This window comes from Canis lupus, chromosome 25, assembly GCF_003254725.2.
Source record: "Canis lupus dingo isolate Sandy chromosome 25, ASM325472v2, whole genome shotgun sequence".
NCBI classification, from domain to species: domain Eukaryota; kingdom Metazoa; phylum Chordata; class Mammalia; order Carnivora; family Canidae; genus Canis; species Canis lupus.
The window spans coordinates 37,582,343-37,602,903 of record NC_064267.1 but is presented as its reverse complement, the minus strand read 5'-3'; the positions used below and the strand labels follow the sequence as shown (position 1 = coordinate 37,602,903).

The following is a 20,561-nucleotide window of genomic DNA, read 5'->3' as shown; positions in this document are numbered from 1 at the left end:
CAAATTGTACTTGAAACTTGAATGGACTACTTTCAATGTATATGTTTAAATAACATGAGATAGTAGGTCAGAACAACAGACTTTGCACTAATGACCATACATAAAAGTGTGTCTTAAAAACACTTAAATAATTTCTGGTTAGGAAAGTTACATGTGCTCAAGATAGGGTTTATATAAAATTTTTACACACATATATAAGGAAAAAAGTAGAAATAATTTATAACACTCTACCAGGGGAACATTCTCCTCTCTTGCTAGTGTGTTGAATGTTTTTATCATGAAAGGGTGTTGGATTTTATCAGATGCTTTTTCTTATCTATTGAGATAATTATATAATTTTTGTTTTTTATTTTCTGGTAATGATTTTATTATATTGATTTTCATATGTTGAACCAACCTTATATTCCTGGGATAATTCCTACTGAGCCATGATCCATAATTCTTTTTAATGCATTTACATGTAATAGTATTGTTGCTATATCCAGTTGATATCTGCCATTTTATAGTTTGTTTTCTGTGTCTCATGTCTATTTCGCTTCTCTAATTGCATTGTGTATATTTTCTCATGGAACATTTTCATTTCTTCTTATTCACTGTCTGTAGTTTTCTTTTTATCTGTATCTCCAATATGGTTTTTCTCCCACCAACCTCATTCATGCTGTTATTGGCAAATAATGATACATGCATTATGTCTGTGTATGTTATAGGCCCAACATTATGTTGTATACATATTGTATGCATTCTTTTTTATGAAAGTTGTGAGAAGAAAGAAAAATAGGCACTTATGCTATGTTTTATGTATAATTAAATAATTACCCTACCAGTGCTCTGTTTTTTTTTTTTTTTAAAGATTTTATTTATTTATTCATAGACACAGAGAGAGAGAGAGGCAGAGACACAGGCAGAGGGAGAAGCAGGCTCCATGCAGGGAGCCTGACGTGGGACTCGATCCCGGGTCTCCAGAATCACACCCCAGGCTGCAGGCGGCACCAAACCGCTGCGCCACCAGGGCTGCCCCAGTGCTCTGTTTTTTTTCATGTGGATTTCCTTACTGTACGTGTTATTTGCTTTCAGCTCGAAGGACTTCCTTTACTGTTTCTTGTAAGGCAACACAGTCTTGCAAACTTGTTTGGTTTATTTCATCTTTCTTTTTGAAAGATAGCTTTGTTGGGTAGAAGATTTTTATTTGACAGTTTTTTGTGGAACTCTTTGAATATATCATCCTGCTTAAGGCCTAAGCAGGATTGTTTTTTCTAAGAGGTCATCTTACTAGAGTTTCCTTGGTAAGTGACTAATCACTTTTTTCTTGCGTTTTCAAGATTTTCTCCTGTCTTTGTGTGGGGTAATAAAAAAATATATATCTGGTCTTTGCCCCTGATTCCTAGCATGGAGGTTGTATAATCCTTGGATTTCCTCAATGTTAGGAGTTTTTGTTATGCTAATAAAGTGACTGAAGATGAGAGTTAGTTATCAGAAAGGGCAAGTTTGTGATTAGAGGCTGGAGATTGAGTTCTGACTTCTAGCCACTGATTTAATTTTTATGCCCATGTGATAAAACTCCGATAAGAACGTTGAGCACCCTGATGACTCCTGGGGAGTGATGAGCTGGCCCTGACTCCTTAGAGGAGACCCAGGAGGCTCAGCATTGCCTTCCGGGCCTCCTCCTCTGTGTCTCGTCACCTCACTGGCAATGGTATTGTCCAGTTTTTTGTCTTATACAGCTGTAGTCTTAAAGTGTAGTGATCTCCTTCCTTCTGTGAGTTTTTCTTTCAGTTATTGAACCTGAAGGCATTGTGGGAGCCCCTGAATTTATCCCTGTTGAGTCAGAAGTATCCCTGGCCCTGGATGCCTGAAGTCAGGTCATTCCTGAAAAGGACTGAGCCTTCACTGTGGAGTCTGAGACGAACCCTGAACTGTATTATGGTGAACCAGCTGGTGGTGAAACAGAACACTCTGACTTTGTTTTACTATGTGTTGTGTTTGTGGATCTCTGTGTTCATCCTAGTGTAGTTTGTTAAGCTTCCTGGATGTATAGATTTTTGGTGTTTGGTGAATTTGGGAAATTTTGTGTTGTTTCTTTGGAATCTCCTTACTAATTTCTTTCTCCTGCCTGAGGTTTCTGTTCTGTATGTGTTAGTATCACACATTTCTCTTAGGCTCTTTATTTCTCTTCATTCTTGTTCTCTCTGGTTTTGGGCTTGCATAATCTATTATCCATCTTCAAGATAGATAATTCTTCATTTTCCAAATTAAGACCTACAGCTGAGACCCTCCAGTACATTTTTATTTCATTCATTATACTTCTCAACGTCAGAATTTCCATCTGGTTCTTTTTGATATGTCTGCCTCTTCAGTGGTGTTTTGTATATGGTGCAATGCTGCCATCAGACCTTTATTTTCTTCTTGTGGTGTTTTCCTTTAGTGCTATTAAAACATATTTATAATGGCTATTTTGTTGTGTTGTTGTTGTTAAATCCAACATCAGGGTCTCTCACAAGCATTTTGTGTTGTTTACTTTTCTTCCGATGTATGGGTCATATATGCTTTTTTTTTTTTTTTTGGCTGCTTCAAAATTTTTTGTTGGAAAATGGATGTTGTATTTTATCTTTTAAAACTGAGGAATAATTAACATAATATATTGGTTTCAGGTGTACAGTGTGATGATTTGACATCTGTATATATTGAAAAATGATCACTACAGTATATACACAGTTACAAAATGCTTTCTTCTTGTGGTGAGAACCAAAGAATATACAACAAACAGTATTATTAACTACTGTCACTGTGCTGTACATTACATCTCCATGACTTATTTTGTAGCTGAACATTTTCCTGTCTATCTTTTGACCACCTTCATTCATTTTGCACCCCCATCCCCAGCCCTGGCAGTCACCCATCTAGTCTCTGTATCTAGGAGCTTGTTGTATGTGTGTTTGTTAAGATTACACATACAAGGGAGATCCTAAGATGTTTGTCTTTCTATCTGACTTATTTCACTTTCACTCAGCATAATGCCATCAGGGTGCATCCATGTTGTTGTAAACGACAAGATTTCCTATTTTATGGCTAAGTAATATCCATTATTTACACACACAGACACACCTCGTTATACCATTAATCTTCTGTTGGACACTTATGTTTCCATGTCTCGGGTGCTGTGAATAATGCTGCAGTGAACATGGGAGTACAGATACAGGAGATACTACAAAAGTTGCATTTTTTTCATTTCCTTTGTATAAATACCCAGAAGTGGAATTACTGGATCATATGGCAGCTCTATAACTTTCTGAGGACCCTTCGTACTGTTTTCCCGCTGCACCAGCTTGCATTCACACCAGCAGTGCATGAGGGTTCCTTTTCCTCCGCATCCTCCCCGTCACTTGTGATCTCTTATCTTTTGGATATCAGCCTTGAACAAGTGTGAGGTGGGATCTCATTGTGGTTTTGATTTGCATTTCCCTGATGAGTGATGTGGAGCATCTTTTCATGTGTCTATGGGCCGTCTGGATGTCCTCTTTGGAGAAATGTCTATTCAGATCCTCTGCCCATTTTTTTATTTGGATTGTTTGATTTGTGGCTGTTGGGTTGTATGAGTTCTTTCATATCTTTTAGATATTGCCCTTTATCAGGTAGCAGATCTGCAAACATTTTCTCCCATTTGGGAAGCTGCCTTTCCATTTTGCTATTAGTTCCCTTTGCTGTGCAGAAGCTTTTTAACTTGATATAGTCCTGCTTGTTGATGTTTGCTCAGGTCAGGATTGCTTTGGCAATTTGGGGTCTTTTGTGGTTCCATGCAGATTTTGGGATTGTTCTATTTTTGTGAAGATACTGGACATTTAAAATACTTGTGGTAGCAACTCTGGCTACTATCCTTCTCTTCTACTCTGGTTACTGCTACTATTTTTACTTCTTTGAGGAGTAGCTGGATTGTTTAGGGATGAGTGTCATGCCTCCCCCCGCCCCCCCCCCAGTGTTAAATGTCTCAGGGAGTCCAGCTGTGGGCATGCCCACATCACCTGGGATGGGGAGGGACCATTCCCTCTCTTTCTGACAACATCTGGCTGTTAAACTCCACTAATTGCCAGCTGATTGCTCTTGTTATTTTCAAAATATGCTGGGTATGAATTTCTCTACAAACCAGTCACACTGGCTCCTTAGAGGAAATCATTTCTGAGGCTTCTATTTGATAATGGCTCTGAGTCTAAGGGGCCCCTTCTGAGTTTATTCTTAGTTCTTTTCTGCAAGCTAGCTAGGTCAGTCTAGCAGTGTATCAACCTCCCTGGCTCTTGAGAGCACCCTTACGTATAAATTTCTCCGTGCTCTGTTGCAAATGAAGTCAATCCCTTTGGGAAGTGAGTCTTTTTCTTCCATAGCTACAAATGCTGCTGCTGTTGCTGCTTATAGCTCTGTCTTATGTCCTGCTTCTCCCCCAGGTGAAATCTCTGAGCCAGGGCTCTAGAGATGGAGGTGGAGACCATGGCAGGCTTCTCTCCGAGTGGTTCCCTTATCCTAGGAGCCTAGTGCTTGATGAGCTGCGCAGATACCTGGGGTCCTCTCAGTTTGCTTCTCCCTGTGTGTGCAACTACCTTTTAAGTTCATTTTTATAGCAGTAACGTAGAACACTGCTGTGATTTATAAACCATAATTACAGCTTTGGTTTGAGTTTCACACATGTTTCTTTTGGCATCTTTATACTATTTGGAATTCTTCTAATTTGACATTTAGTATAGTTAGGTTCTTACTATTATTTTGGTAGTATGATTGCAAATGTAAATTTTAGTATCATTAGTGATTATATGATTATATGATTAGCTTCTCATCCAGCTGTGGAACAGGGGACTAGAATTTAAAAGTTTTGGCAGGATTATGGACCCTCCTTTTACTTGCATCCATAAACTGACCTACATAATAGATAAGAAAATAAGAAAGCCCAGGGAGCAAAAGGACGATGGTATTTCGTTTGACCATTTTGCTTTTTCTGAGCATTCCTCCTTCAGTAGATCTAGATGCTGCTGTGGGTCACGCTGCCCCTCTTGCTGCTCTGAGAGTTGTACTGCCTCCAGGAGTGGGGTGAAGGCCTTTGGTGGGTAGGGTGCCTGGGAGTGCTGTGCTGCTCACGATACTCCATGCAGTCCAGGGACGTGCAGAGAACGGCAGGGGTGGCACTGTCAGAGGCAGGGAGGAAGGAGAACCAGTGCCCTGCCTGCTGTAGAAGGTAGACGTCGGTGAGATGTGTCCGTGGGTGCCACGTGCCAGGCTGAGCACAGGGGACTCCTGGAGTCTTGGGTTCCTATATTGACAGTATCCCTCTGCCCTGCCCCACGCGACAGTGGAGAAGGGCCCTGGAAGGGGAAGGGCAGGAGGAAGAGAGGAGCCCGCACCCACCTGTCTGGGCTGCTAGGTTTGTGTGGACCTTGGCCGCGGCTTCCCGTTCTGGGCGAAGCTGCCAGCACTGCTACAGGCTCACCTGGTGAGGCCCGAGCCTTTGAGGGCTGTTTGTTGGAGGGTGTTTACACTTTGTTTCTTGATTTGTGTGCTGTTGTGCACAAGTCTGGCCTTTGAGAATAATCATTTTTTTCTTTTATTCTCAGCCTAAGCCTCCTTGAAGTATTCATGATCTGATCACGTTGGGTTTTATCTGCTTTTATATATTCTCACTGCTGAGATCAAGGAGGAATTCAGAGACTTTATTGGAAGTAGGTGGGATTTTTCCACTAGTTTCAGGCAACATAGCAGTTAAATTCCATCTGTCTGAAATATTTCTAGTAAAAAGAAATCTCCATATTTTGGATTTTGGTTTACAAAATAATGGATCACTTTTCTTCATTGGGATTGCTTTTCCTAGTTCCTTACAAGCAGAAGAGAAGTTTTAAGCATCTTTGTTTTCGTCTGTTCTGCCTGCTGTAACAAAATACCAAGGGCTGGGTGGCTTAAACCACAGAAATTAATTCTCACAGTTAAATTCGTGTCTCCCGGTTGTGGCGACGGTCTCTTCCAGGCTGCAGACCTCTTGCTGTGGCTGTGTCCTCACGTGGCAGTACGTCTCTATTCTTAGGGCACCAGCCCCGTGGTGGCAGCTCCACCCTCATGAACTCCTCTGCCTCCCGAGGGCTCCACATCTGAACACCACCCCCATGGGGGTCAGGGGCCCAACACCTGAAGGTTGCAGACCATAGCACCGTTCGTCACTGTGAACAACCGCACTCCTCCTCCTGAGAGGCCCTCCACCCCTGGGTTTTATAGGAGGATGGGCATAAGGACCCTGGGCCAGTGAGTGCCCAGCAACAGGTGTGCGTGGGTTTGTGCAGAACATCTTGTGCCCTTGCTGAATTCGTGGCTCTCAGCACCTGTTGAACAAAAGAGTATTTGTTCCAAGGAAGGCCACAGCCAGGCTACTTTACAGCTGTGGGCCCATTTGCTCGGTGGGCAGGCACTCCACGTGCATTAGTTCCCGTGTTTGGCATACGCAGTTACATCACGTTAGGATTTATATTGTACATAAATTGACTATTACTCTTCATTTAAGAAGGTTAATTTTCATTTCCACAAAACACTTTGCTAAACAATTAGACGTGGGAAATAAAAATCCCCTCTTCCGCACTCTCCAGATTCTCCTTGCTCTCAGGAGGTAATTACCACTGTCAGTGAAGTAGGTATTATACAGGACATAAGGGAGAAGTTCCTAGGGATGGGAAGTGATTTAAAAATGCTGCTTCAAAGCTCTGAATGAATTATTACTAAATTTAGGTTCCAAAATGTGCATTAACACAGAAGACAAGTTCATTTGTCTTAATGATTGTCTTGTCACTGTCTTCAAGCACCAGTTTTTGTGTGTTAGAGTTTAAACGGTACCAAGATCTTTAGGTTGATTGTTCTAAAATGTGAATGGTAGTATACAAAGTGGGTTAGCTCAGAGTGTAGACTGGCTACACTGAAGGGATTGACAGGTCACCTGTGGCTAAAGAGGTGACCTCTTCCTCCTGACAGCATGTGGGTATTAAACACAGTGTGTGGGTTGGTTTGGGACTCTCTGCAGGGCCCCCGATGCACTTCTCTGAGCACGACGTAAACTAGATGCCCTCAGCTTACTGAAGAGCTCTCAGCTCACTTGTAAATATATATATTAGGGACTCTGTTTTCTCTCACATTTTTCTGGCTTCAGGACTCAGTAAAACACACTTTTCTGGCTTCAGGACTCAGTAAACACATCATTGCTGTATCCCAAGGTTAAATGAGAGAAAGAGAACTAAGAAAACAAGGACCATGTTGCTCCTAGTGCAGCGTCTCAGCCTGTCAAAGGGAGTGTGAGGAGTGTGAGGAGCCCCACTGTGCGTGCTCGCAACCCAGGCCCTGGGTGTTATACGGAGATTGGGAGAACGGAGATTGGGAGAACGTCTTCTGGCAGCTGAGGGGCAGGGCCCAGGGCAGAATAGGAAAGCTGTTTAAATGACCAGAAGGTCAGCGGACAACAAAGATGCCTTTGAGCTCTGAAGGCCACACGGTGTCTCTTAGGAGCCTTTGTTTTTATCTCTACCAGATACATGAAACTTGCACAGATAACCTGATATGGCTGGGCTGAGACCTAGTCCCTGTCTCAGGTCACCATCGTCTCCTGTAAACAAGAAGATACTTTCTGTAGTCAGAAGACTCTTGCTTTTCCCATTGTTTTACCCATTTTTCTACTTGGCTGTTTTTATTTTATTTTATTTTATTTTATTTTATTTTATTTTATTTTATTTATTTATTTATTTATTTATTTATTTATTTATTTTTAAGTTGAAGTCTTTGGAATTTTGTATAAGTTTTAATTTTAATTCTAGCATACTTAACATGCAGTATAATATCCTTTCGGTTGTGCAATAGAGTGACTCAAGACTTCCACACAACAGCCAGTGCTCATCCACACAACAGTCACTCTGCTTAATCTCCCTGTTTCCCGCATCCCCCCATCCTGCTCCCCTCTGGAAACCATCAGTGTGTTCTCTGTAGTTAAGAGTCTGTTTCTTGCTTTGCTCCCCCCCCCCCTCTTTTTTTCCCCTTTCCTCATTTGTTTCTTAAACTCCACATATGAATGAAATCATATGGTATTTGTCTTTCTCTGACTGACTTATTTTACTTAACATAATACTCTTTAGCTCCATCCATGTTGTTATAAATGGCAAGATTTCATTCTTTTTTATTGTAGGATAATCTTCCTTTGGGTATACAGAACACATCTTTATCCATTCATCTGTCCATGGACACTTGTGCAGCTTCCATAGCTTGGCTATTGTAACTAATGCTGTAATAAACATAGGGGTGCATGTATCCTTTCTGATTTTTACATTTTTAAATTTTTTTTTTTTTTTAATTTTTATTTATTTATGATAGTTACAGAGAGAGAGAGAGGGAGGCAGAGACACAGGCAGAGGGAGAAGCAGGCTCCATGCACCGGGAGCCCGATGTGGGATTCGATCCCGGGTCTCCGGGATCACGCCCTGGGCCAAAGGCAGGCGCCAAACCGCTGCGCCACCCAGGGATCCCATGATTTTTACATTTTTAAAATATGTATTTATTTGAGAGAAGGAGAGAGCATGAGCGGCAGCAGGGGAGGAGCAGAGGGAGAGAGAGAAGCAGACGCCCCACTGAGCAGGGGCCCCAATATGCAGCTCCATCCCAGGACACTGGGATCATGACCTGAGCCAAAGGCAGGCGCTTAACTGACTGAGCCACCCAGGCATCCCATGTATCCCTTTGAATTAGTGTTTCTGTAACCTTTAGGTAAATACCCAGCAGTGTAATTGCTGGGTCAAAGGGTAGCTCTATTTTTAACTTTTTGAGGAACCTCCATATTATTTTCTATGGTAGCTACACCAGCTGCATTCCTACCAACGGTGTAAGAGGGTTCCCCTTTCTCCACATCCTTGCCCACATCTGTTGTTTCCTGTGTTGTTAATTTTAGCCATTCTCTCAGATGTGAGGTAGTATCTCATTGTGGTTTCCCTGATGATGAGTGATGTGGAACATCTCATGTGTTTGTTGGCCATCTGTATATTTTCTTTGTAAAAATGTCTGTTTATGTCTTCTGCCCATTAAAAAAAAAAAAAGATTTATTTATTTTAGAGAACAAGCACTTGTGCATGTGGGGGGAGGGCCAGAGGGAGAGAATCTCCAGCAGACTATGTAGAAATGTCTATTCATGTCTTCTGCCCATTTTTTTAAAAGACCCCATTTATTTATTTATGAAAGACACAGAGAGGCAGAGACATGGGCAGAGGGAGAAGCAGGCTCCGTGAAGGGAGCCCAATGCGGGACTCGATCCCAGGACCCCAGGATCACGCCCTGGGCTGAAGGCAGCACCAAACTGCTGAGCCACCCAGGCTGCCCTCTTCTGTCCATTTTTTAATCAGATTGTTGGAGTGTTGACTTGTAGAAGTTCTTCATATGGTTGAATACTAACCCTTTATCTGTTATTTGCAAATATCCTCTCCTATTCTGTAGGTTGCCTTTTAGTTTTGTTGACTGTTGCCTTCATTGTGCAGAAGCTTTTTATTTTGACGTAGTCCCAATAGTTTATTTTTGCTTTTGTTTCTCTTGCCTCAGGAGACATAGCTAGAAAAAAAAATTGCTATGGCTGATGTCAGAGAAATTATTGCCTGTGCTTTCTACAAGGACTTTTATGGTTTGGGGTCTAACATTTAGGTCTTTAATCCATTTTGAGTTTATTTTTGTGTATGGGGAAAGCAAATGGTCCAGTTCCATTCTTCTGCATGTGGCTGTTCAATTTTCCCAGCATCACTTGTTGAAGAGACTATCTTTTTCCCGTTGGATATTCTTTCCTGCTTTGTTGAAGATTAGTTGACCATATAGTTGTGTTAGTTGTGTTCATTTCTGGTTTTCTATCCTGTTTCATGGATCTATGTGTTTTTGTGCCAGTACTGTACTGTCTTGATGATCACAGCTTTGTAATACAGCTTCAAGTCCAGAACTGTGATGTCTCCAACTTTGGTTTTCTTTTCCAGGATTGCTTTGGCTGTTTGGGGCCTTTTCTGGTTCCATACAAGTTTTAGGATTGTTTGATAGGGATTGCATTAATTCCATAGATTGCTTTGGGTAGTATAGACATTTTAACAGTATTTGTTCTTCTAATTTGTGAGCACAGAATGTCTTTGCATTTCTTTGTGTCATTTTTTTTCTTTCATCAGTGTTTTATAGTTTTCAGAGTAAAAGCCTTTCCCCTCTTTGGTTAGGTTTATTCCTAGGCATCTTATTATTTTTGATGCAATTGTAAATAGGATTATTTTCTTAATTTCTCTTTCTGCGGCTTCATTATTGGTATATAGAAATGCAACAGATTTCTATATGTTGATTTTGTGTCCTGCAACTTAACTGAATTCATTTTATTAGTTCCAGCAATTTTTTTTGCTGGAGTCTTGCATATACAAAACAGGTTTCGTATATGTAGTATCATGTCATCTGCCAATACTGAAAGTTTACTTCTTCCTTTGGCTTCAATTTAGATGCCTTTTATTTTTTCCTGTTGTCTAATTGCTGTGGCTAGGAGAGGTCAGTGGATTTTTTATCATTATATATGGCAGTTGTCCCAGTATTTTTGCTTATTTTTTGTTTTTCAGATTCAAAAAGAACTCTTAAGTTAAAATTGAATCAAGCAGTTCTCCACTTGTTCCCTCCCCACCATGATTTCTGCTCTCCAGAATTTATCACTTTTAATATTTTAAGCTATTTCTCAAGATCTCTGACTCCCATGTTTCCAAGGTCAGTGTTCAATCTACATTTTGTGGAGTCAGTTCTGTAGAGACCGGCACACTCTTGTGTATAAACAGATTCCTCCCTGCTCTGGCATTTTAAAGCTGAGCACTCGGAGGACGAGCTCCTGTAGCAGCAGAGACGTCTTTCATGGGCTGGGAAGTGGCTCTCTTCTCTTGTTGTGGTTTCTTGCTTTGATAATGTTAGCTGTGACACGACATTCTAGATGCAGTTGTTTTCCTTAGCCTGTCCCGTTCTGGCCTCCGCTGCTGCCCAGGGGCATGCTGGCTGTGCGAGCTCTTGCCGAGCTCCTGGAACCGTCTTGCTCAGCAGCCGCCCCGCGTGTGCCTCTGTGCTTCCCGTTAGCGTGCTGTCCTGTTGTCACCATGTACGCCTGGGTTTGGAAAGAGGTTTTGTCTGAACCAGGGGTGCTGCTCCACGTCTGCTTTCAATCCGGGAACGTTCTCCACCATTCTGCGAAACTTGTATCAGATGCGGTAGGTAGTATCTTGACCCTGTCTCTCAGTTTATGTTTTCATTTTTCCTGTTCGGAGCGTTTCTCTCTCGCACTTCGCGCTCCCATCTGACTTGGCATCTCTTCAGTAACACCTGGTCCCTTCACTGTGGCCTCTTCCCTGTCTTCCCTGCTGTCCTGTCCCTCCACGGCCCTCCCGCGGCACCTGCTCTGGGGCTCCGTCCCGTACAAGGCGCTGGCACCTGCCGGTTCCATGGACGGCGCGATGCAACCAGCTTTCTCCAGGATTGCCCATTTCTCAAGAACTTCAGTGTCTAAATATAAGACTGTCGAGAGCTCTCTAACTTAGAACAGCGTGAAGAATGATTAGGCTTTCTAGATTACACCGTAACCGGAAGCCTCGGCGGGGTCCGGCTCTCTCCGGAGCCTGTTCCCACGTGGGGCGCTCGGGGCTTGGAAAGGAGGCTGCGGGGTACCTGCGGCTGGTGCTGCGCGGGGCCAGGCCCTTCGGGGGGAACCCTGGACTCGTGTGTGCAGCCCACAGGCAACGAAGGGGACGGGCGTGCTCCCTAATTCACGCGCACGAATCACTCGCACCAAGTCACACGCTGGCTCGCACACCTCACACCTCGTGAGATAAACTGTGACACTGGCCTTGAACGCCGTCACCACATAATTAGAACAGCATTTTCCTAACACAACATGGGGATACCTGGACTAACAAAGATTTTCAGTTTTCTCCCCTGACATATGAATTTAAATACCTTTCAAAAGTACACACATTAAATTACTTTTATTAAGCATTGACATTACACCACATCTGGACTAGACCCGTGCCTGCAGTTACGTGGCATCAATGGAACCGACCAGAACGCTGGGCTGTGGACGTCGTCTCCAGGGGCCCTGCGTTCCTTTCTGTTTTTCACGGGTACCATTGAAACGCTGTGGCTCCTTCACCACCACTCAGCTTCGATGTGGTTTTTCTTGCTGTGGTAAAAATTTGTGGGTTTTTTTTATTTAAAGTTTGTATTTATTTATTTGAGAGAGAGACTGAGCAGGGGGAGGCGCAGAGGGAGAGGGAGGAGCAGATGTCCTGCTGAGCAGGGAGCCCAACATGGGGCTGGATCCCAGGACCCTGGGATCATGACCTGAGCTGAAGGCAGACACTTAACCGACTGAGCCCCCCAGGTGCCCCTAAAATGTGTGTTTTGATTATGCTTTGGACCTAGAGTTGCAGCACGGCAGCCTGGGCTACGGAAGCCATGGCTTTGTCAGTTCTGTCAACAGAAGCTTCTGGGTTGCCCATGATGCTGGTGAAGCTGAGATGAGAAATTTGCATGGGCTGCATTTAGATAATTGAAACACTTAAAGCCAGAATTTTATATTTGAGGAAAAACAGAAGAAAATGCAAATGACACTGTTTGGTTTTCAAGTAACTTTGGGACATTTTGTTTAAAATTTTAAGATGATGAGTTGTAAGATTGAAGTCTGAGGATGGTGCTTCAAGAAGTTTCATTTGGTTGCATGAGGGCCTGTTTCCTGGAGCAAAGACCTGGAGTTTGCAGGCTCACGGGCTCTGTGTTTTGTGCAACGGAGACACAGCTGGTAGGCAGCAGTGGGCGTCAGTGGAGGGGCCTGATCACACGTGCTTTGAAATAGCCACACGACGTTCGGTTAACACCATTATCTCATGTAGAGAAACGTGGTTTTTCTGCTCATGACAAGAACTTTTAGGATCTACTGACCATTTCAGATGTGTCGGCAGCAAAGCTGGCTGTGGTCCTTGTGCCACGCCTTCCGTCCCAGCACTGGTTTCTCTTCTCGCCGGAAGCCTGTACCTTTTGACACCCTCCATCCAATTTCACTGCCCTAACAAGTGCGATCTTAGAGTATTCGTCTTTCTCTAACTTATTTCACTTAGATAATCCCTTCAAGATCCATCCATGTCACAAATGGCAGGATTCCCCTCTTGTTTATGGCCAAATAATATTCTGTTGTGTGTGTGTAGCACATTTTCTTTCTGGTCAGTGGACACTGAGGTTGTTCCCTTATCTTGGATCTTGTGAATAATGCTTCCCTGAAAGTGGGGGTGCAGGTACTTCTTTGACTTAGGGTTTGTGTCCCTGGAATCAGTCCCAGGAGTGGGGTTGCTGGATCACATGGTAGCTCCATTTTTAACTCCTTGAGGAGCCTCCACACTGTTCTCCAGAGTGGCTTGCATTCCCACCAACAGTGTTAATTGGGTTCCCCTTTCTCCACAGCCTCACCAACACCTGTGGTTTCCTATTTGACTCTAGCCATTCTAACAGGTGTGAGGTGGTGACTCAGTGTGGTTCTGATTTGCATCTCCCTGATGATGAGGGATGTGGAGCACCTTGTCATGTACCTATATCTCCTTTGGAAAAATACCTATTCAGATCTTTTGCCCATTTTTAAATAGGATTGTTGTTTTTTTATTACTGAGTAATGAAGAGTTCTTTTAATATTTTGGATATTACCACATTTTCAGATATATGGTTTGCACATACTTTTTTCCCATCCTGTAGGCTGTTTTTTCATTTTATTGATCATTTGTTTCGCTGTGTGGAAACTTTATAGTTTCAGTTGTTTATTTTTAATTTTGCTGCTTGTGTTTTAGGTGTTGACGCTCCAAAAATCATTGTCAAGACCCACATCAAGAAGCTTTTGTCCTGATTTTTCTAGGGGCTTTATGGTTTCCACTCTTAAATTTAAGTCTTTAATCCATTTCTAGTTAATTTTTGTGAATGCCTTAAGACGGTAGTCCAGTTTTCTCAACACCAGTTACTGAGGAAACTGTCTTGTCTGCATTGATTATTCTTGGCCTCTTGTCAAGTAGTAGGTGACTGTATATGGATAGGTTTATTTCTGGGCTCTTGATTCTGTTTGTGTGTCTGCTGTTATGCCAGTACCATGGTGTTTGGATTGATAAAGCTTTGTAATATAGCTTGAAGTCAGGGAGTGTGATACTTCCACATTTGTTTTTCTTTAGCAATATGGTTTTGGCTGTTTGGGGTCCTTTGTGGTTCCATACAAAATTTTAGGATTGTTTTTCCTTCTTTTGTAAAAAATAAAAAAATAAATGGCATTGAGGTCTTTTAGGGATTGCACTGAAGTATAGTTGACTTTGGGTAGCATAGATATTTTGACAATATTAATTGGTACAGTCCATGAACACAGGATACTTTTTCATTTATTTCTGTCCTCTTCACTTTCTCCAGTGTCTTGTAGTTTTCAGTGTAGAGCTCTTTCACCTCTTGGTTAAATTTATTCCTAAGCATTTTATTGTTTTTGATGCTGTTGTAAATGGGAACATTTTATTTCTTTTTTGGAAAATTCATTGTTAGCGTAGAGAAAGGCTACTAAATTTTGAATGTTAATTTTGTACCATGCAAATTTACTGAATTCATTGATGAGATCTAACAGGGTTGGGTTTTTTTGTGTTTGTTTGTTTGTTTGTTTTTGGAGTCTTTAGGATCGTCTCTGTATAAAATCAGATATTCTGCAAATAGAGACAGTTTTATACATTTCTTTCCAGTTCTGATGTCTGTTCTCTTTCTTGTCCAGGACCAGGTTGATTAGGAGTGGTGACACTGGGCATCCTTTTCTTGTTCTTGGTGTCAGAGGAAAAACTTTCAGCCTTTCACCATTGAGTAGGATGTTAGCTATGGGTTTATCATTTTTTACTTTTATTATGTTGCTACATTCTTTCTATACCAATTTTTCTTTAGTCATTAATGGGTGTTGCATTTTGTTAAATGCTTTTTTTTTTTTGCGTGTATGAGATGATGATATGATTTTTTTCTTGCATTCTTTCATTTATGAAGGGCTGTGTTTATTAGCTTACGTATTTGAACCATCCTAACATCCCAGATATATATCCCACTAGTGAATGATTCTTACAATGTGCTGAATTTGGTTTCCTAGTGGTTACTGAGAATTTTTGCATTGGTATTCATCAGGGGTATTGGCCCATAATCTTTTCTTGAAGTGTCCTTTTCTGGCTTTGCTGTCAGGATAATGCTGGCCTTGTAAAATGAATTTGGGAGCATCTCCTCCTCCTCTGAGTTTTTGGAACAGTTTGAGAAGGATTGGTGTTAATTCTTTTAAAATGTTCGGTAAAATTCACTGGTGAAGCCAGCTATTCATGGGCGTTTTTCAGAGACTTTTTTTTTACAAAAGATATTATTTATTTTAGAGAGAGGCAGACTCCATACCCAGCACAGAACCCAACTTATTAGGGCTCAATCCCATTACCCTGAGATCATGACCCAAGCTGAAGTCAAGAGTCAGACATTCACCTGAGCCACCCAGGTGTCGCTGGGAGACTTTTTAAATTATTTATTTATTTATTTGACAGCATTCAAGCAGAGGAAGTGGCAGGGAGAGGGAGAAATGACATGGGGCTTCATCCCTGGGATTATGACCTGAGCTACCAAAGGCAGATGCCCAACCGACTGAGGAAGGGGAACACCTGGGTGACTTTTTATTTTTAATGTTTTAAAGATTTTATTTATTCATAAGAGACACAGAGAAGAGGCAGAGACACAAGCAGAGGGAGAAGCAGGCTCCATGTGGGCAGCCTGATGCAGGACTCAGTCTCAGGACCACGGGATCATGACCTGAACCAAAGGCAGACACTCAACCACTGAGCGACCCAGTTGCCCCTATTTTTAATTTTTTTAAAAGATTTTATTTATTTGAGAGATACAGAGATAGTGACAGAGACAGAGAGGACACAAGGGGGAAGAGAGGGAGTAGTCAACTACCCACTAAGCAGGGAGCCCATTGTGGGCTCAGTCCCCTAGGATCATGACCTGAACTGAAGGCAGACACCCAACTGACTGAGCCACCCAGTTTTATACCTTTTTTTTTATATACTATTGTGATCAGAGAAGACACTCCACATGTGCTTGAAGAATGTGTGTTCTGTTGTCAGAATGTTCTGTGTATGTCTGCTAGGTCCATTAGTCTACAGTGTTCAGATCCCGTCTCCTTATTGAGTCTCTGTCTAGATGATTCCTCATTGAGGATAAGGCATTAAATTCCCCAGCTATTATTATATTACTGTTTCTTTTTCCTTTTAGCTGTTAGTTTTTGCATAATATATATAGGTACTCTATCGTGACCTAATTTATGACAAATACACCTAGCTCTCCAGTAAAAAATATACATATATATACACATAAGTACTCTTATGTTGGATGCATATTCACAATTGTCATGTCTTCTTGATGGATTGTCCCCTTTATTATATAATGACCTTTTCTGTCTCTTTTTACCATTTTTTTTTCTTTTTACCATTTTTAAGGTTTATTTTGGCTGATCTAAAGATAGCTACTCCTACTTTTTTTGGTTACAATTTGCTTCAAGTATCTTTTCCCATACCTTCAATCTCAGTCTACATGTGTCTTTGTGACCAAAGTGAGTCTCTTGTAGGCAGTATATCTTTGGATCTTGTGTTTTTATTTATTCAGTTATTATGTCTTTTGATTGGAGAATTTTATTTTTTAATATTTAACTGTTGGTAGATAAGGACTTACTATTGTCATTTTGTTGATTGTTCTCTGGCTGTTTTGTAGATACATTGTTCCTTGCTTTTTATCCTGCCTCCCATTTCTATATTTTGAGGTCTTTTGGTATCAGTATGCTTTAATTTTTTATAATGTTCTTTAGTGTAATTACTACAGGCTTTTCCCTTGTGGTTATTGTGAGGACTTAGTAAAATATCTGAAAGTTACATCATCTTGTTTTAAACCAACTAATGACAACTTCAGTAGCGTTCCTAAACTCACACTTTTACTTCCCGTCTCCTTCACATTGTAGGTTATTGAGGCTACCATTTACATATTTCTTACATAGTGTATCTAATACAGAATGTTATAGTTATGGTCATTTTTACTGTTTTTTTAACCTTAAAGTTATAAGTGAATGATGTACTATGACCATATTATAGAATCCAGCAACTAATCGAGCAAAGGTAAATTGACCTTTACAAGTGAGTTTTATGTTCCCTTCTCATGTTTTTATAATGTTAATTGGCATTTCTGCCTAGAAGATTCCTTTTTAGTGTTTCACGGAAAGCAGGCCTAGTGGTGGTGAGCTCTGTCCACTTTTGTTTGTTAAGGCAAGGATTTATCTCCCTCATTTCTCAAGGACAGCTGTGCCAGGTATAGAATTCCTGGTTAACAGGGTTTTCTTTGTAAATAATTTGAATACACCATCCCATTCTCTCCTGGCCCAAAAGTTTCTGGTGAGAAATCATTCCATATGAGGTTGGTTCCTTATATGTAACTTGTCTGTTTTTTCTTGTTGCTCCCAAAGTCCTCTCTTTGTCTTTGGCAATGTAACTACAGTGTATCTCACTGCAGCCCTACTCAGGTTCAACGAGTGCGAGGTCCCCTGCACCTCATGAATCTGCACGTCCATTTCTGTCCCCAGGTTTGGAAGCTTTGAATCATTATTGCTTTAAATATACATTCTCTTTCTCTTCTGGAATTCCTGTAATGCAGATAGTATTTCTTTGTCTGTGCCCCGTTAATTCCCATAGGCTTTCTTGATGCGTTCTTCTTTTTGATCTTCTAGTTGGATTGGGTCATTTCTTTTTCTGAATTGTCAGGTCACTTGTTGAAGCCCTTGAATTTTTCTCTTCAGGGATTATATTATTCAGTTCTGGGCTATTTCCTGGTTTCTTTTCATTTTGCTTGTGCATTGTTAAAGGTATTATTCTGAATTTTCTGTGTGATAGTTCAAAGATATCCAATATATTGTACTTGGAACTTGGAATCTTGTGGGGCCAGTGCAACATGTGCTTGAGGGCGTGTTTTAGATTTCATGCTGCCTCCAAAGGTCATCTGGCCTCTCTGAATATGTTTGGTGACAGGTACTTCTGCTAAGCCACCTCAGCAGAAAGAATTTTGGTCAATTATGGATGATTTCATAGCTTTTTCCTCACGGAGTGTGAAGTGGGGTGCAGCTGAGGTGTGCACTAAAGGGGGATGCCTTGTTCTATGCTGAAATGCACTTCCTCATTTCTGCAGCCCAGGTTCTTAGTGAACACATTGTTTTGTTCTCATTTTTTCGGCTGTCCCTTCTTCCTGAACGCAACCTTAGCTGTAAAGAACTCTGTAGCCCCAATCCAGTGTCTCCAGGAGGCACTGGGCCTGTCTGGCCTTTGCTACAGTGTCCTGCCCCCAGACAGGATGAACATGCCCCCACCATGCCCCTAACACAGCCCACACTTGGGCCCCAGCCCAGGAGGAACTCAGGTCCTCATAAACAGCCCCGGTTGCTAGTGTCCTTGAGAATGACATTTGGGATGGAGGCTCCCTTGAGGTCAGGCTGGGCCCGCTGGGACCTGTGGGGTGATTGCAGTCATGTCATAGGCCAAGTGACATCCCCTCAGGTCCCTCTTGGCACCAGATACAGAAGATACCAGCGTGGGAGGCAGCAGTAGAGCTCAGTTTGGGAGGGGTGTTCAGGACCACAGAGTCAGGTGCCAAGAGGGCCCCCCTCCCGGCTGTGCACGATTCCATCTGCCCTCAGTGTCACGGGCGCTCACTGTGGGGCTCCTCTGCTTTGTCTGTGTCTGTGCTTCCATTTTGCATCTTCTCCAGGTAGTTTGGTGGGACTTCCGCCTCTTCTAAGTACTCACTTGCCCCAGATTTACGTCTGCTGTGAAAAGACCCCACAAGCCGCTCAGCTAACCTGTATCTTCTCAGACACACTATAAAACAAAGAAACATTTGTCCCTGTGATGAGCATTCTCTGCTATGCTGCCAGTGCTGGTTCCTCTGTGAGCTGCAGTCTGGTCTTCAGACCACCCACCTTCCAAACCCCCACCACACACCCCCTGCGACCACCAGTCTAAGTTCTCTGGGGAGGAGTTTGGTGATTGGGGCTCTATTTTGATTCCACGTGTAGGTGCGGTCAGATGGCACTGCTCTTTCTCTGACAGCACAGTGGTCTCTGTCCATCTGTCTCAGATGTAGGACTTCCTGGGTTTTCATGGCCAGTAGTCTGTCATGTGTGCCAGGGACCCTTCTGCTGCTCTTGGGTCTGCACTGCACTGATGACTACAGCCCTGCGTCCTTGGCCATGAAGGCTCCTGTCCCACACACCGAGTCCCACTGGGCAGGCCCCTGCGCCCTTGACCAGCATGTGCTGTCCTGTTTCCCGCCGAGCTGCCTTCATTTGTCAGGAGTGCTCAGAGGATGGCTGGGGCTTGTGGTCTCATGGTCCACTGCCCCGTGAATGGTCCATATGAACAGTGTCTCAGCCCACGTGGTGCATGTCCTTGGGGCAGCTGAGGGGGCAGGATGTGGTGGGGACAAACATCAGCCCGCGAAGACCCATTACCCTTGCTGCCTGCACCCAGCAAAAGTCTCTGCCAAGTATTTGAAATTCAGGGAAGGAGCCTGTGAGCACTTGGCCTCAGGGGAGGGCCTGACTATGGGATAGAGACCGATTCCATCAACACCCAGCAAGCCGATGTGCCTCCGTAAGGATGCGGGGAGGCAAGAGGGCCCTGGGCCCAGCAGCCATGCTGCCGAGGGTGGCCCCTGGCACAAGTTGGTCCCCTGGGGTCAGCAGGAGCCTGCTGGGAGCTGCGGGGACTGGGTCCGCAGCAGAGATGTGGGAAGACCGCTCAGCAGGCAGTGGAGCAAGACGGCGTGCAGGGCAGTCCCTGTCGGAACCTGGAGTCCTGCGGGGGGTGGTGCCGGACGCATGGGGCTGGTCACCTGTTTCTTTCCTACATCAGAGTTGATCTTTTTCTAATCTTCTGTTAGGTTCAAGGAGCAAGTTTCCGAGGTTGGAAAGAAGTGACTTCTCTGTTTAACAAAGACGATGAACAGCACCTGCTGGAAAGATGTAAATCCCCCAAGTCCAAAGGGTAAGTGTCCGTGGGTTCAGGTGGGAGGTCTCAGAGGCGGCAGGCACGTCATCACAGCATGATGAGTGTTGGGGCTTCCGTCCTGGGGAGTGGACAGAAATGCCCTGCACTGATTCTGATGCTCTGGAGATGAGAGAGTGAGGTGTACCCCTGGAGAAGGTCACAGGGGCAGCCACAGCACCTCGAGAGGTCGTGGGACAAGTGAAAGTTTCCCAGACGAGCTCTTGAACTCAGAACTGGAAACTGGGGCAGCCCAGGTGGCTCAGCGGTTTGGCGCCTGCCTTCAGCCCAGGGCGTGATCCTGGAGACCCGGGATCGAGTCCTGCATCGGGTTCCCTGCATGGAGACTGCTTCTCCCTCTGCCTGTGTCTCTGCCCCTCTCTCTCTCTCTCTGTGTCTCTCATGAATAAATATTAAAAAAAAAAAAAA

General features: G+C 43.1%; 1 protein-coding gene across 1 annotated transcript in view; it reads left to right on the top strand.

The window, feature by feature from the left end:
- Positions 1–20,561, top strand: part of LOC112669803 (testis development related protein) — a 41,379-nt gene that overhangs the window by 17,979 nt on the left and 2,839 nt on the right. The window contains exon 3 of the mRNA XM_035720290.2: positions 20,029–20,132. Within this exon, the coding sequence (XP_035576183.1) occupies positions 20,029–20,132 (104 nt within the window). The remainder of the gene's footprint in view (positions 1–20,028; positions 20,133–20,561) is intronic.